Source organism: Hydra vulgaris, chromosome 14, assembly GCF_038396675.1.
Source record: "Hydra vulgaris chromosome 14, alternate assembly HydraT2T_AEP".
In the NCBI taxonomy this organism is placed as follows: Eukaryota; Metazoa; Cnidaria; class Hydrozoa; order Anthoathecata; family Hydridae; genus Hydra; species Hydra vulgaris.
Window position 1 is genome coordinate 40,818,543 of NC_088933.1, and position 18,591 is coordinate 40,837,133.

At 26.6% G+C, this 18,591-nt stretch overlaps 1 protein-coding gene across 2 annotated transcripts in view; it reads left to right on the forward strand.

Moving 5' to 3' along the window:
* LOC100200905 (uncharacterized) overlaps positions 1 to 18,591 on the forward strand; it is an 80,678-nt gene that overhangs the window by 49,795 nt on the left and 12,292 nt on the right. For both annotated transcript variants that reach the window (XM_065818532.1, XM_065818533.1), the window contains exons 9-17: positions 173 to 366; positions 545 to 737; positions 2,350 to 2,502; positions 2,922 to 3,029; positions 3,361 to 3,626; positions 3,810 to 4,068; positions 4,164 to 4,277; positions 14,089 to 14,254; positions 14,637 to 14,906. In XM_065818532.1, coding sequence (XP_065674604.1) covers positions 173 to 366; positions 545 to 737; positions 2,350 to 2,502; positions 2,922 to 3,029; positions 3,361 to 3,626; positions 3,810 to 4,068; positions 4,164 to 4,277; positions 14,089 to 14,254; positions 14,637 to 14,906 — 1,723 coding nt within the window. The remainder of the gene's footprint in view (positions 1 to 172; positions 367 to 544; positions 738 to 2,349; positions 2,503 to 2,921; positions 3,030 to 3,360; positions 3,627 to 3,809; positions 4,069 to 4,163; positions 4,278 to 14,088; positions 14,255 to 14,636; positions 14,907 to 18,591) is intronic.

Sequence of the window (18,591 nt, forward strand, 5' to 3'; positions counted from 1 at the left end):
AGCCTCCTCGACTGTAGTGGCCTTCTTGGCCATGGGGAGGTGAATAGTTAAAAAAAAAAATACAAATAAATCTTGTTGAACCTGAACTTTTTTTCTGTTTTGTTTTCTCAGTTTTTGTTACTGTTTAAAAATTGTTGTTCTCTATCATTCAAAAATTTTTATGTTTTTTCAGGAATTGGACCAACAAACTTAGCATTTGTTGTAGATGGAACTGACAGTCGTTACATAATTTTTATTCAACGCCTAATTTTTAACTTTATAAGGTTATTCCAACTTCAGGGAACTTTTGTTACAATTGTAGTCTATGGAAAGAGTTCTTATGTCATTACAAAATGGAAAATGTTTATTACTCCCCAGGATGTTCAGGTTCAATATTTTCCTATATTTTGAATGAGAATATAACAAACAGTTATATCAATCATTTAGATCAATCAGTTATATCAAACATGTTAGATCAATCACTTGAATTGTATAAAAAATTTAATCACTCAAATGAGATTTTTTTAAGTTTTTGTAAAGATTTTTTAAAATTTTTCTAATGTAGAAGAGTTGTGAGTCTATTCCCCTTATACAAGGGCGCTTTCGAGAAACTGCTGAAGCATTAGAAAGTATCTATTTGTTGTTTTTAACACAAAAAAAAACCAACAACAATCCTTGTGTATTGATTCTTATTGTAACTGGATCTTCAGAAAATCACAAACAGTTAAATATAATTGGAGGACAAATCAGAATGGCAGGTAATTTTATATTGTTGTAAACATTTTTTTCTTTTATTCTATTATTATTTCATTTTAAATATTTTACTTTACACTAAATATTTTATTTTGCTGGTATCAAATCCTGTGATAATGAAATTTGGAATATCCAATTTTCAATTTTGCATATTTTACATTCTTTGATTTAAAATTTACTTTTATTAAAAATTATTTCATTGCTATTAAAAAAAAAACAAAGAAGCAAACAATATTGGTGCAATAATTTTTACAGTATGTTAACTTTATAAACAATATTGTACCAACATTGTTTGCTACTCGGGAAGGTATTATTTTTGTATTTCTATTACAAGGTTACAGGCAGGAAAAGTTAATTTGAGGAAGGAATTTATAAAAAATTTTATTTGTGTTTGGAAATTTTATAAAATTACATTTATATAAAATTAATTTATGTACATCAATACATATGTATTTACATATATGACATATTTACATATATTAAAATTTACTTAAATCAAAATTTACTTATATCAAAATTTACATATATCAATATATATGATATAATTGCCTATAATTTATTTTACATACATCAAAGTTTACATATATTATTTTTTACATCAAGTCTTTTATAAAATTTGCATACTAAATATGCTTGTAGTAATTGTGGGTCACCTGTAAGCAATCTTTGTGTTGCAGAAGCAAATTTGCATCGAGGATTGATGAGAACATCGAGTTCGAGCATCGAGTTTGAGCATCGAGTCGCTTGTTGTTATCTTACTTTTAAACTTACCTTTTTACTGTTACCATAGTTTCTGTTAGCAGTTTTTCTGTTGTTCTTTTCTATAAAAGGCACAAAAATCTATTTAAATATTGTTAACAGGCTTGCCACCTAGAAAAATTTCTAAAGAAACTAAATAATAATATTTCTTTCAAAAGGAATCATGCATTATACAAAGGCAACAAAAAAATATTTTCAATTGTAAATTGTTTTGTTTAGGAAAAGGAATTTAAAATATAATTGTTCACTTTTTTAAAGAACACTACTGTGGCAATTGCTTAATTATTTAATTATTTTGCTTAATTTTTTAACAATTTTACTTAATTATTTAAATATTGCTTATTTATTTATAAGTTGTCTTAAATTTAGTTATCTTGGAGATTGCAAACATTACTTATCAAGTTTTATCAGTTTGCAATATCTTATTTTGCAGATAGCATTTCCAGATAAATGGCTAATATATAATAAATCTGTACACATGAAAAGCCTTAAATAATAAACTTTGAAAAGTGTGTGAAAAAGCTTAGCTGGCATGTCAAATACACACACTTAACCATATTGATATTCACATTCTAAGAAAAAGTTATTTATAAGTTAAAATGTATTTGTAGAAGAGTTATGAATATATCTTTATATTATTCATTTGTTAACTTGATTGAGTTAAACATCTTAATTATATTGATTGGCTTGTTAATTATCAATATAAATTGGCAAACTATAGTCAAACTTGATTGGCTCAGATAAACTTAATTGGCTCAGACAAATTTAGTTGTTCTTATTTTGATCAAAAGTTTTTCATTAAATCTTTCAAAAACTTTACTAGTAAATAAACTAAATAAATTTAAACTTATTTTTCAGGAGTCAGGGTATACACCATGGCAGTTGCTTCTGGTAAAGCATCAACTTATCAAGAAATTAATGAAGTAGCATATTCAGAAAAAGAGCAATATGTTGGTTCTCCTAATTATCTAGTCACTATGTTGAGTGCAGTGAAATTATCTTTAGTTGAATGTATGTATTTATATATATGTATAAAACTTAATTAAAAATAATAAAGTTTATTATGATCACAGAAAAGGTAAAAGAAAGAAAAGGATGATGGCAGACTACAATGAGGTAGTCATAAAAAATAAAGTGGAAACAATGAAGAATAATGTGGAAAAATAGAAAATGCACAAATGCATGTTATCAGATGTTTTTGAGTAGATAGATATATTTTTTTAATGTTAAGGTTTTAAATAGATTTTAAATAGATTTTAAATTTATTTTGAATAGCAAATAACTAATATAATGTGTATCATCCTCATTGTCATCCATCACGTTGTTTGTAATAATAATACAGGTCTCTTAAGGTGTCTAATCCAAAAGCATTCATAACTAAAGATTTAAAAATAATACTTTTGAACTTATGACAAATTTACTTTTCTTAGTTATTGGAAAAAGCCAAGTAAAAGAAAGTGAAAACTTAAATGAAGGTTTTAGAAGACTACAAACATTGTGGAACTGGAGATCTATTTCAAATAATATACAATATGGGTGTATGTTTTTAAAATAAATATTTATGAAAACATCAGCCAGGATTTTTTTTTTAGTTTATTTTTATTTATATATAGAAGTTTAATATAAATGGTTTTTTAATATTAGGTGTTTATAATTTGCTACATATGTGTGTGTGTATATATATATATATATATATATATATATATATATATATATATATATATATATATATATATATATATATATATATATATATATATATATATACATATACACACATAAATACATGTATGAACAACTTTTATATTTTATTTTATTTCATTTAAAGTAATACTTTGCCTAAAAAAGTTATTAAAATTTTTATTTTAGATGTAAGTCGAGCTAACGTAGGCATTCTTGTTGATGGAACTATTGAAGAAGAATATTTTGATACAATCCGAAGGTTAGTTTACAATATTATGAAATGCTACTCACTAGCAGGCACACACTTTAATGTTGCATCTTATGCTACTTCAATCTATGAAATAACTTCTTTTCGACAGTACAGAAGTGGTTATGATATAAAAAAATTTGCAAAGATAATTCCAAAACTTTATTTTGGAAAACGAAATACAGGTGGAGCCATGTGGGCAATGGTAACTTATTCAATGTTTTATCTTTCATATTTAGAAAACTTTATAAATCTTTGTTTTACAAAGATTTATAAAGATTTTTGTATTTTACTAATTTATTTAGACCTATTATTTTAAATATTTTTTGTGTCTAAATTTACTTAAATTAAATATTTATTTAAAAAAATTTCTTTTTTTATTTTAAAGTTAAATGCACTAAGTGAAGCTCCTCCAGATAATCCAAGTATTGTCTATATTATTACTGCTGGTCCATCAGCAGATGATGTTATTGCTCCTTCAAAAGCATTTAGAATGTATGGTATTATAGCTTTTGCATGCAGTTTAAATGGTAGAACACCTATGTCTGAATTGTCTTCAATGTCATTTTCTTCGAGTACTGTCTTCTCTAGTCCATTTGATGATTTGATAAATCTAGTTATTTCTATGACAACCGCTGCTTCTGAAAGTAATTTTTTATCTATTACCAAAAGAATGCATGTTATTAAAAAATGTTTTATTAGCATCATTATGTGTCTAATTGTGTGTAATTATGTGCCTAAGTTATTGGAACTGTATCAAAGGCATGCGGCCCATCAGGCCATTTAATAAGTACAAATACAGACATTATGAGATCATGGCAATGGCAGTCAGCAGAAACTTCTTTCTCCTATTCATGTAAGTTTATTTGTTCTCCTATTCATGTAAGTTTATTTATCTGTAAGTTAATGTTCTTATCCATTTTGTTATTCGTATCATATCTGCTGTATATTAATTAACAATGCAACTGGTATCATTAAACCAGAACCAAGTTTTGAAACTAAACATTTTTAAGAGTTTAACAGCAATAAAACTGAATCTATTTATGTCATCATAAATATTGTTACTAGGTGCTTCTGGATTATACATATTTTCGAAGCTCACTATATTTTCTTTATTAAATAAGATTATTATTTACCAGCTGTCAAGCCAATACCAATTTTTAAAATATATTTGAAAGAGACTGTCAACAACATATGTTTTACTCTATCTACAATTTTTATTTTACTTTATTTTTAAATGGAGTTTAAAAACATAAAACAGACCTCGTAATTATATTTAACAATAAAAATTTTTTGATTATTTAATATAATTTTGGTACAAATATAATAATTTCAAGTTTCTGTTTTTGAAATTTCATTAAAAATTGGTTAGAATTAATTTTGGTAGTTAATTTTCTCAAAGTTGTTGGATTTTTATATATATATATATATATATATATATATATATATATATATATATATATATATATATATATATATATATATATATATATATATATATATATATATATATATAGAACTCTTATATGTTGTCAGAAAGTTTTTTCCATATTTTGTTGACAAAAAGTAAAAATTAAAATGCAAGACCAGAATTTTTTATTAATTGATAGACTGCCTGCCCCAACCAAACCCTCAGTCGATGTAGCAGATCTCCCTTGTGGGTCAAGCTAAAAGATAGTAGATGTAGCAGCACTTCGTTGCGAGTTAGGCTATTGGTCAGTCGATATAGCAGCACTCCCTTGCGAGTCAGGCTATTTGTCAGTCGATGTAGCAGCACTCCTTTGCAAGTCAGGCTATAAGATAGTTGATGTAGCAACACTCTCCGCATGATTTACAGTAAAAAAAATAAAAATAAAAACATTTTATTAAAAAAATTAAAAATAAAAACATTTTATAAAAGAAAATAAAAATAAAAACATTGTTTATATTGTTAAAAACAATCTGAATGTTTTAGAAACATTCAGATTGTTTTTAAAAACATTCTGGTCAATTAAATTTGTGTTTTTGTGGTTTTTTTAAAAAACAATTAATTTTTAATTAAATTAATGGTTTTGACTTTCGTCCAACACGCAAATGTTGGACGAAAGTCAAAAGTAATTAAAAGTAACTTATGTGTTGGCGTAAGAATCATTTTTTTCCTTCCGTGCTTCCCAAATGCAACAACCTATAGAACTATATACATATATATATATATATATATATATATATATATATATATATATATATATATATATATATATATATATATATATATATTTTTGATTTTGATCCCCACCATGTCCCTGGTAGTACTGCACTCAACTTGTTTCTCTGCACAATGACCTTGTTCGTCAAGGTCTGTGTTTCGGATTCAGAGTTGAGAGGGGTTTATAACCACAATTAAGTAGCCTCCTCATCTGTAGTGGTCTTCTCGGCCTTGGGGAGGTGAATTAAAAAAAATATATATGTATATGTGCAAATAAATATATATAGGTATATATATATATGTGTGTGTGTGTGTGTATATATATATATATATATATATATATATATATATATATATATATATATATATATATATATATTTATATATATATATTTAAACAAATTTAAAAAGTATTCTACACAATAGAGTGCTCAATGTTCTTAAAAGAACAGAGCAATTATATTAGTAGTAGAAAATCACTTAACAAAAATTTTTTCCATTTAACACTGTGTTTCATCAACAAAGATTCATCAGAAATGCATTTCTGATGCATTTCTGATGAATCTTTTTAACTTTTTTCCATTTAACACTGTGTTAAATTTTTTCCATTTAACAGTGTTAAATGGAAAAAAATTTTGTTAAGTGATTTTTTACTACTAATATATATATATATATATATATATATATATATATATATATATATATATATATATATATATATATATATATATATATATATATATATATATATATACATATATATATACATATATATATATATACATATATATATATATGTATATATATATATATATATATGTATATATATGTATATATGTATGTATATATATAAACACACATATATATACCTTCAGTAAAGGGCTTAGATGCACAGTCTGTGGTAAAAAACAGCTCTACGCTTGTCTAAGCTATTTAGACTGACAAAATTAAGGTTAGATTATAAAAAATCGCATTCATTTAATTGAAGAAACTAATTAAATTTAATGTTTTTTAAAAAAAAAAAAAAAATGCAGATTAAAAGACCACAATTTTTATTAAAACTAAATTAAATTAAAACATTCTGAATGTTTTTAAAAACATTGTGGTCTTTTATTTTGCATTTTTGTGTTTTTTTTTAAATATGCACAGTGTTACTTCATCAACTATCTTCTAGCCTGACTCGCAACGGAGTGCTGCTACATTGAGTGAGGGTTTGGGTTGGGCTTTTTCCCAAAAAAAAAGGGAAGTTTTTCCGGTCCTTAAAATAATTTTTTTTTAAAAAAAAACCTATTACTGACATTTTATAGTAAAAACTTATAGACGACCATGCAAGAGTATATATATATATATATATATATATATATATATATATATATATATATATATATATATATATATATATATATATATATATATCTGGATAGATCAAAAAATGGTACGGAAGATGGTAATAGGAAAAGTAGACAAAGAAGAAACAATTAAGCTGCAGAAGAGAGAAAAAAGAGGAAGTAAAACATGCAATTTACCAATTAAAGATAAGAAATTGAAGTTTGATAAAGAAATTGATCCGAATGAGATGTCAGATGATAAAGTGATGTCAAGTTATGAAGTGATGTCAAGTGATGAAGAGACCAAGGTTTACAATACTAAACAATATCCTGAGTTGTGTAAGACCATGGGTAGGAGTAAAATCAGTAACAGGGATGCTTGCCTAATAGCAAATGCTCTACTAAAAGATTTAGATCTTATAACACCATAGAATGCTATTGACCCAGCAAAACTTTGTTGTCAGAAAAATATGTGGAGGAAAAAGGAAGTTAAAAAGCATGTTGGTGAAGTCTAAAAAGTACTTTGCATTGGATTTGATGGGAAGCAGGATATCACTTCTGGTAAAACAAGTGGCGTCCGACAAAATTTCAAAGAAAAACATTATTTGATAATGTCATTTCCGCAAAACAAATATGTCGATCATGTCATGCCACAAAGTAGTAAAGCTGTTGATATTGCACAAGAGATATTATTGAGCATCAACAACATCAAATCAGCTGCAGTTGTTTGTGATGGTTCTGTGTAACACAGGTCAACACAATGGAGTAATCAGAAAATTAGAAAAAGGTCTTCGGAAAACATTGCAATGGTTGGTCTGCTTGTTACATGCAAATATTTCTCCATTCTGGATGGTGGACGTTCAACAGGTCCAGCTACTTCAACAGGTAAAATAGACATTGCACTAGATTTTGATCCAAGAGATTTAGTTATTGTGAACTTTAAACATATACCTGGTAAAGTTGAGGATGTAAGTGTTGATGTTTAGAAAGATTTTAGCTCTGATCAGATATACCTTCTAAAAGCTTGCTTAGCTGTTCAGTAGGGAGGATCAATATTTGATCACTGCTTGTGATCAAATATTGGTCCTCCAGACTGATATGCTTGGAAATCTAAACTATGCAAAGTGGCTAACAAAGGCCAATTAAATTTTACATTTGTATATGTCTAAGGAAAATCCTTCAAAACCATTGTATAGAATTACAAGATTCATCATAAATGTTTATGTGCTATTGTGGTTCAACATAAAGCGTCATTCTTCCTGCCTTGACGGAGCAAGAAATTTCTTCTATCTTATGAAGCAGTGCTATGAACTAGGGAAAAAAGACTGAAAAATTCTTGAACCAGTGTTGGAAAATAACTGTTATTTTGCTCATCCTGAGAACATTCTTCTTGGAGGAGTAACAGATGAAAATGTATCAATTGGTCAGTTTTCGTGTGACAAAATAATTGATGCACGAGCTACATCACTAAATAGCAAGATACGTGTATTTGATAAATTAAGCATCAAGCTTGATCCGGAAGCTTTATCATTCATAAAGATGATTGACTGGTCTGTTGCTATCACAACAACACCACCACTTTTATCAACTGTTTCTAATGATGGTCTTGAACATTTCCAGTTCCACTTTGATATCTTGAGTGGTATTCCATGCCATTTTCAGGCAGTTGAACGTACTATTAAAGACATCTCAGCAACAACTATGAAAGTTTTCAGACACAAATCACGGCATGGAATGATTTGCAGTGTCACAAATCTGGAGCAGAATTACCGAAAATTGACTCTAAATCTGACTTCTTGAGCCATTACAAATAGCAAATAATTTGCTGTTATGTGTTGCCTACTACACTCTAACTATTTCTTCTTCAACAACTGCTTGCATTTTTAAATTTAATAAAACAAGATGTCGAGTAATGGAACATAGCATTAAACCATGTGTATTTATATTATATGATTATACAGTAATTTTAATTCCCAAAGTTACGGATCCAAGACATGCTTCCATTTTATTTCAAAAGGAGTTTTTTTCATAAGTAGACTGTAATGCAGCATAGTAGTTATGTTTCACAGCCCAAACTTAACATTTACATCATAATGACCCACCCTAATATATATATATATATATATATATATATATATATATATATATATATATATATATATATATATATATATATATATATATATATATATATATATATATATATATATACATATATATATATATATATATATATATATATATATATATATATATATATATATATATATATATATATATATATATATACATATATATATATATATATATATATATATATCCTTATCTTGTAGTTGAAAGACTTTTAATGTAAAAAAAAAGTCTTTTTTAACTAAAATTTTGCTACCTCAACAATTAAGCTACATTTTATTGTCATCAAAAAGTTAAAACAATTAAATTAATGCAGAAGTACATTAAGTTTTTCTTAAATGATAGACTGCCTGCCCTAACCAAACCCTCAATTGATGTAGCAGCACTCCGTTGCGAGTCAGGCCATAAGATAGTTGATGTAGCAGCACTAAAAACTCTGCACATGTTTAAAAAAAAGGTTTTTAAAAAACAAAACAAAAAAACACTGTTAATTAAAAAAAGCTTTCTTGTCATTATTATTGCGGTTTTTTAAAAAACTTGTCATTATTATTGCGGTTTTTTAAAAAGCTTTCTTTTCATCATTATTGCTGTTTTTTACCTCAATAATAATGAAAAGAATTTTTATATGTATATATATAATCTTGCATGTTTTTCAAAAAGTTTTTCTATAAGTTGGACATAATTAAATTAAATTAAACGCTAATAAACCAGACTTGAAAAAATTTTAAAACTTGAATAAACTTTTTTTAAATGATAGATTGTTTGCCCAAATCAAACCCTCAGTCAATGTAGCGGCACTTCTTTGTAGCAGCAGACTATAAGATAGTGGATGTAGCAGCACTTCCTTCTAGCAACAGGCTATAAAATAGTCAGTGTAGCAGCAATCTCTTGTAGCAGCAGGCTATAAAAATTATTAATATAATATTAATGTAGCAACATTTCGCGCTTATTTTGCAGTAAAAAAGCAATACACCTTGCATGTTTTACCTATATGTCAGTCGATGTAGCAATACTCCTCGCATGTTTAAAAAATATTATAAAACAATAAAATAACAAAAACACATATTAATTAAAAAAACTTTCTAGTCATTATTATTGTGGATTTTTAAAAAACGGTGAAACCTAATGTACTACAACATTATTTTAACTGTTTTAACTTTGAGATGACATTAAAATGTTGCTTAATTGTTGATGTTGCTCAAATGTTAAAAAGAAAAGTGTTGAAAGAGTTTTTTTTACCATTAAAATCTTTCTACTTCTATATGAAGATATATATGTACATATTAATATTTATATATAAATATTCATGTATATATATATGTATGTATATATATATATATATATGTGTATATATGTATATATATATGTATATATGTATATATATATCTACTATACATATATGTATGCATATTTTTATAAATATTACTGTATGTATTATATAGACTGTATGTATGTATGTATATGTATATATATATTATATATATATATATATATATATATATATATATATATATATATATATATATATTTACTATAGCGTATTTATGTAACAAATTGTTACCATATTTTTGTTACATTAATTAAATATGCATTTTCAAAGTAAGAAGAAAAAAACAAAGAATAATGAAATAAAATTTTGCTGCCCATGCCAAACTCTCAAACAATGTAGCAGCACTCTGCTGCAAGTCAGGCAATCAATGTATGTACTGTATGTAATGTATTTCGGTATGATGTCACACTGCTCACCTAAACAAGGTGAGCAGCAGGCTATTTTAGTATGTCTATGTCGCACTGCTCACCTATATATATATATATATATATATATATATATATATATATATATATATATAAATATATATATATATATATATATTTATATATATATATATATATATATATATATATATATGCATATACATTCAGTCTATATATTTATAAATATATGTATGTATATATATATGTATGTATGTATGTATGTATGTATACATACATACATACATACATACAGACAGACAGACAGACAGACAGACAGATAGACAGACAGACAGACATACATATATATATACAATAGGGTGTCCCAAAAACATAATTTTTTTTTTCTTCAGGATATCTCTCATTTTTTTCCCATTCTCTGAAGTCCACTAAAGCTAAAAATCAACAGAAAAAAAATTTTGAAGCCAGGAAGTGATAGCTGTAAAATTTGAAAAAATTGATTTTTTCGAAAATAAATGTCCATTATATCAATGTTGGATTAATATGTAATGAAATTTATTTTTATCTTTTATTTTGTTTTTAATAAAGTTAATAATGGTGCCTAATTATTGAATAGTGCTATTATGACTTTTTAAAAGCATATTTTGGTTTTAAGAATTGGGCTCGGGTATGTTTAGGCAAAATGTATTGAGAGGCTCAGAAATATGATTAAGCTTACAAAAATGCGCGCTTTCTCGTAAGTATTGTAGAAAGACAAATAAACTTTCTTTGAATTTGATATATAAATATTTTTATTTTGCTCTAATAAAAAACAACTTCATCAAATGGTTTTCATACATCAAGTAAACACCTTTAAGAATTCCGGTATTATAAGATTTGTGCTCAAAAACATGCGTAATTTTGAGTATTACCAAAAGCTCTAAATTACGCTCACCAAAAAGGTGTACCAGAAATAGGTTTTGTTTTTCCTTTTGTTCACTGAGGCTATTAATAACCAAAAAAACAAAATCAGTTGTCAAAAAGTGATTTTTGTAAAATTTAAAAAAACTAATTCTTTTGAAAATTAATGTTATTTTGCTGTCAATGTTATTTAATTTCTTAGGACATTTTTCTCATTCTTTTGTTATTTTAAACATTTATTGTTGAATAGTAAGGTGAATAATATTATTATTAGTTTAATGCATGCTTTCATTTTATATGATTATTGGGTTTTTGTAACAGATTTGGTTACACTTATTTAAAATATTTTAAGAGGCTCATAATAATTATTCTTAAGCTTATAAAACCATGTACATTCTCGAAGACCTTGTGGTCAAAAAAAAATTATCAACACTTGTATATAAATATTTTTGTTTTGCAAAGCAATAACCTCATTAAATGGTTTTTATGCATCAAATAAACAACAACGAAAATTTCAGTATTCTGTTCATAAACCTGATTTAAAGTAACACACAGCAAAATGCTTATCATATGCCTAATTTTTAAACATAACCTGAACCTTATATGTTTATAAACATATAATTCTCTTATAAAAAAACCATATCACATGCGGATTTAAGTCATCTTTGGTCATTTAAAAAGTTCAGTTTTGTGACTAACATTGGTTGTCCTGTCAAAATAGACGCAAATATAGAAAAAAAGAGGAAGGCACTAATACCAGAAAACTACTGTTTCTTATAAAGTATTCAATCAACCAGCTGTCATGAGCAGCTGATTGCTAGAATATTATAACCAGCTTCTCAGCACTGGAAAGCCTCAGATATACAATTTTATAAATATATTTTAAACTATTTTAAAATTCTTTACATCACTGATTTCAACAGTGAAGTTCTTTTATGGAGTTTGTACCATCTTCACAACCTTCCCTGTTCTGATTTATCTGCAGGCAACACATGTTGGAGGTACACATTTCTCATTTTGCAGAGGATCTTATTGATGAGAAAATAAAATGGCACAGGAAAGCACTATATGTAAGATTATATAAAAGCTGGTCACTCAGAACAAGGTGGATAAGACAGAGCACATCAGGTTTGATTAGAATGGGTAACAAGTTAGGTTGTTTTTAAACAACATTAAAAGGGGGGTCCTGAAGTTCCTCAAGAGCCCATTGACCACAGAGATATTTAACACGGGGACTACAAGAAGCTTTGTGAACAAGTTGTCTTTTAATTTTTAGGAGATGTACCACTATTTTATTTTCCTCAATCTGGAGCCTTCCATTAATAGTTAAATTATATTGTCAATCGTTTTTTTTTTTTTTTTTGGGGGGGGGGGAATACATTTTAGAGTTTTTTAAAAATAATAATAATAATTCATTTCTAAGGTGTTTGGTAAATGCTTCATACCTGCTTGCTTATAAGATGATTAAGAATGCACCCTAGGTGATGAATCAGGAAAAGAAAAAGATCATAAAAATGTCATATTTTTATTTGTCTGAGCAGTTTCATATAAGGAAACCAAAGCTACTAGTTGTTAGCAGGTCAATGGAGCTTACTAAGCAGGGTTTCAATAGGTTGTGGTTCATGCTTTCAGGAGCTTACTGAGCAAGTAGGAGCTTATTGAGCTGGTAGGATAGCTGAGATTCATGTTGGGGAGTTAAAACGGTGGATAAAGCGAAACGACTGTTAGACATTTTATATATTTAAAAGATTTTTCAAACTAATTGAATGTGCCTATTGCTGCGCAGAAAAGATTATCCTATTGGCCCAGAACTTTGTTAGAGACAGCTTGTTGGGTAACACAATAAAGAACCTCATACAGATCGACAGAGAATAACTTCTTAAACTAGAAATAAATATTTTTAAGAGACTTTCATTTTTCACAAAAGAAATTGCACTTTTTTTTGAAAAATGAAATTTTACAGCTATCACTTTTACTGGAACAAAAAGTGTTTTTTGGGTAATTTTAGCCTATTTCGACCTTTTTTTTTTTTTTTGGGACACCCTAATATACAACAGTGTAATGTATACAGGTGTAAATAGATATGATGATAAAAACAAATAAATAATACGATCATTTTTAAATAAGTAATTATCTAGTTGTTAGTATTGCTTAATTGTTAAATTTTTTTGAAGTGTTTGTTGAAAACACCATGTCGATGTTTTCCAAAAAGTATAGATAAGTAAAAAAAAGTTTAATAAAACAGAAAATAAAACGTAGTTTGCAAATAGAGCTATTTCCTTAAATGATTCATTATCAAATTTTTAATTCAAAAAATGTCATGAGTCTGTTGATATTTATATCATCCAATTAAATTTATTAAAATGATTATCAGTATGACATACGAAGTATTTTTATATTGTTTTTTATAGCTGTTAATCCTGCAGAAGTTGGTTTTCTGATAGATAGCACAATCAATGTACATTTCGACCTCCTCCAAAAATTTACTTACAACATTTTCAAATTATTTGCTAAAAATTCAACTGCTGCTATAGTAACATATGGGGGTGCAGTTGATCAAAGTCTTGGAATATTCAGGTACAAAATAAAATTTATTTGGCTAAAATAAAATAATGATAATAATTAGATGATATTGATATATATAATATATAGCAGAAAAAATTTGTTTTATGAAATATTTTTTATAAAAGAAAAATGAAGAAAGTTAAAAAATGATTCTTATAAGTATATAAATTATAAATTAAAATTCTATTTGCTTGTTATTAACTTCAATATAATCTGATAAAGTCATTCTTGCAGCCATATTATCTGATAATAATAGAATCATGCAGCAGTCAATGTTTTGAGTTTTAAAATAATAGGATTGTAAGCAGACAGCATTAACATTAAACATGTATTAAACATGTTTAAACACAACTGTATTAACACAGCATGTATTAAAATTTTTGTTTTTTATAAGACAGTACACTGATAACTATGCTCTACAAGCTGCATGCTCCGCCATCTTTTATAAAGGAGAAGCTGGTCGGCGAATAGGCAGTGCTCTTTCATCTTTTCATAAAATTTTTTCTCGTGTTGTTGGCAAAAAAATATTGTTTCTTATTACTATGGGTAAATCAGAAGATGATGTAAAAAACTCTGCAAAACAGTTAGCATTATCAGGTGTTTCTATTTTTACAATTGGAATTGGAGAAGAAGTAGAAAAAAATGAACTGAAATCCATATCCAGGTTTTTACTTTATTGTGTTTTTTTTTTAAAAAGTTTTTATACACATTTACAACAGTATAATTATGTGTGTGTGTGTGTATAGTGTGTATATATATATATATATATATATATATATATATATATATATATATATATATTATATATATTTTTTAAAAAAAAAAAGCTTCCTAATTTCTGAATTCGAGTAGCGCCCAAATCGGCACCCAAATACAGTTGGCACTGTCAAAAATGGTCTAGAATAGCCCCTGTGTATATATATATATATATATATATATATATATATATATATATATATATATACATATATATATACATATATATATACATATATATATACATATATATATACATATATATATATATATATATATATATATATATATATATATATATATATATATATATATATATATATATATATATATATATATATATATATATATAAATCACCCCTTTATATCAATGAACAAAAGTTAAACATAACAGAATCTAAAAGTAATCTTGGAGTAATCTTCTCAATCTGAAATAGAAAAATCATGTAATAAAATAAGTAGGCAAAGATAAACAAATGTTGGGTTGGATTAGAAAATGCTTTGTTTGTTTAGATATTAGACTGCTGAGAATACTTTGTGTTACTTTTGTGCAACCACTGTTAGAGTTTGCAGTACCAGTTTGCTCACCTATTCGAAAGATAGAAACTGATTTATTATAAAGAGTCCAACATCCTGCAACACAATTAATACCATCACTTAAAAAAATCAACTATGAGAATCGTTTAAAAGCTCTTGACTTGACTACCTTGACAAAAAGGAGGCAACGAGGAGATGATTCAACTTTTTAAACGGTTTTTACCATTCAGAAAAAGAAAAAAAAACTAGTATTCAACAAACTCAAACAAGAAGTCACAGCTTTAAATATTTTAAAGAAATCACTAAGCAAGCCTGTTGTGAAAACTTTTAATTTCATAGATCAGCCAATTTGTGAAATAGCTTGCCAAGTGAGTTGGTGAAAGCACAATCAGTAAACAGTTTTAAAGCAGATCTTGATTGCAGGAGGAGCAGCAATCAAACAAATTGGCTGACAGTGTGTTGATACCACACTAACTAGCTCACTCCAGTTACAGCAACTACTAATACTCATATATATATATATATATATATATATATATATATATATATATATATATATATATATATATATATATATATATATATATTTATATATATATATTTACATATATATATATTTATATATATATATTTATATATATATATTTATATATATATTTATATATATATTTATATATATATTTATATATATATTTATATATATATATATATTTATATATATATATTTATATATATATATTTATATATATATTTATATATATATATTTATATATATACATATTTATATATATATATTTATATATATATATATATATTTATATATATATATTAGGGTACACCAAATGCCTCATACTTTCAAAAATTAATAATATAAAAACTATGATTTTTTAATAAAAAATAAAAAAGTAAAATTTTTTATGGTTTTTGTTTAATTTTTTTTTAATAAAAAAAGATGACTATTTTTGAAATTTTTTGAAATTTCGCTTCTTTTATGACCCAACATATTACAAGAAGCAAAGAAGGCGGATAGCTAGTGTTAATTACCTTGCATGGTTAAGCGGTCCAATTTTATAGGCAGCCCATTTATCAGAAACTTTACCAATACCTATTCCTTTGCAATATTCAAATAAAAGTCTTTTATCGCAACTAAGGTCTGTTAGTATTTCTTCTGGAATATATTTATCTACAATTGGGTTTTCAATACATTCAAACAAAACTTGATTTATATCCTGAATATTTTCAGCACATCTTTTGCCAAGTAGACCACTGAAGCCTCTTGGCCCTGTTGTGTCACCATCAAGTTTCACAAAAAGAGCTCGTAACGGAAGTTCATTTTGATGTAAGGCGCATCCAATTAGATTTAGTTTTCTTTTTAAAAACACTTCTAGTTTTACAACTAAGCCACTTATTGGTCCAGTATTGGTAGCATTATTATCAAGAAGAACAGCTTGTATACTTTCCAAACTGTTATGTTCTTGTAAAACACTGAACGTTTCGGTAGCAAGAACTAAGCCTGTAGCACCAGTGACAGGAATCGTCCTATGAGTCTAATAATTTCCACTCGATTCTCCGTCTTCATAAGTATATGTGAGGTGATATTCAGGTTTAATATATTTCTTTAGTACTTCACCTTGAAGTGAGTTTATTACTTGTTTTAGTTATCTGATCGAGCTTGCTATCAACCCCGAGACAAATTAACTTTTTTTTTTTGTTCTGAGTGCACATCTTCACTAACAATTTTTACTTTTGACTTGGCCCTATCTAATCTGCATTTATCAATCAAAATATCTTTGATATCAACATCAATTTTCAGAAGATATTTTATGTCATATAGTAAAGCATTTGCAAGGGCTGCACCTACGTTTGACGAACACTCGTTTCTTACTAGTTCCATTGCAAATCTTGGAAGTTAAACCAAGTTGTATTTTCCAATAGGATTATTTATTGGTTTCCATTCACCTTCATCCTAAAAAAAGTTAATAAAATAAAATACTTTTTGTTTCATCTACTGCAAATTTTTCATGTATTTATAAAATATTTACCCCCGTAATAGTTAAATCACTTGATTTTTCAATTAAGTTTACGTGTTGTATGATTCATCTTCATCAACTAGCTTATGAGATATTTTTTTTCGTTCTTTATCAAGTCTTTGAATCCTTTTGACAGAAAATCTATCAACGGAAGAAAGTTGATATGCACCTTTTGGACCAATTTTTTTCCTCTGATCACGATGATAAGCTCTGTCTTCAAGAGGTACTTTATTACTTTGAGAGCAAAGGCATACTATATGTTCTTCTATGCAATTTTCTTTATTACATGTGTATTAAGTATATTATGTTATTCAATTGAATAACATAATATACTTAATAAATTTTTCTGTCACTACAGGGAAACACATCTAATGAACAGAAACATGCAGAAATATCAAAAAGTTTGTCTAAGTTTGCATCAAGATTTCTTTTAGCGCTTGCTTTTTCATGCTTGCGATTAATATCCTTAACAAGTACAGAAGATCTTTAACTTTCCTATTAATAGATTTGTCTGTTATAAACTTGGGTTTACTGTAGCCCAAATTGATTTTATGTTATTGCTTATTTGCTGAGTCACTAATACGATATTTGCATTTGGATTTATATGAACAAGGTAGTAATAGTATTGAATAACCTGTCTAAAGGTGCTTGGATCTGTTATTGATAATTCACATGGGCCACCACAATATTTTTTTTCACTTTTCATCCGTGTAATTGTAGCCTTTACTTTTGGCATTTCTCGTGGACTAATTATAAATGTAAACTGTATTAAAGTTTAATACTTAGAGTCATGGGTAACAGCGTGACTTTTTATGGGGGTGAAAGCACCAAAAAAACCTTAAATATCAAAACTTACTATTAAAAATCAACTTTGCTAAAAAATAAAGAAATAAAACCCTTTTAAAAAAATTTGGGGGCCCATGGCTCCCTCGTTTTCAAAATAAGGGGACCATGAGCCCCAATCATTTTCATTCAGGAATTTAGTAAAACCATTAGTTCCTCCGACTAAATTATGTAAATCCATTA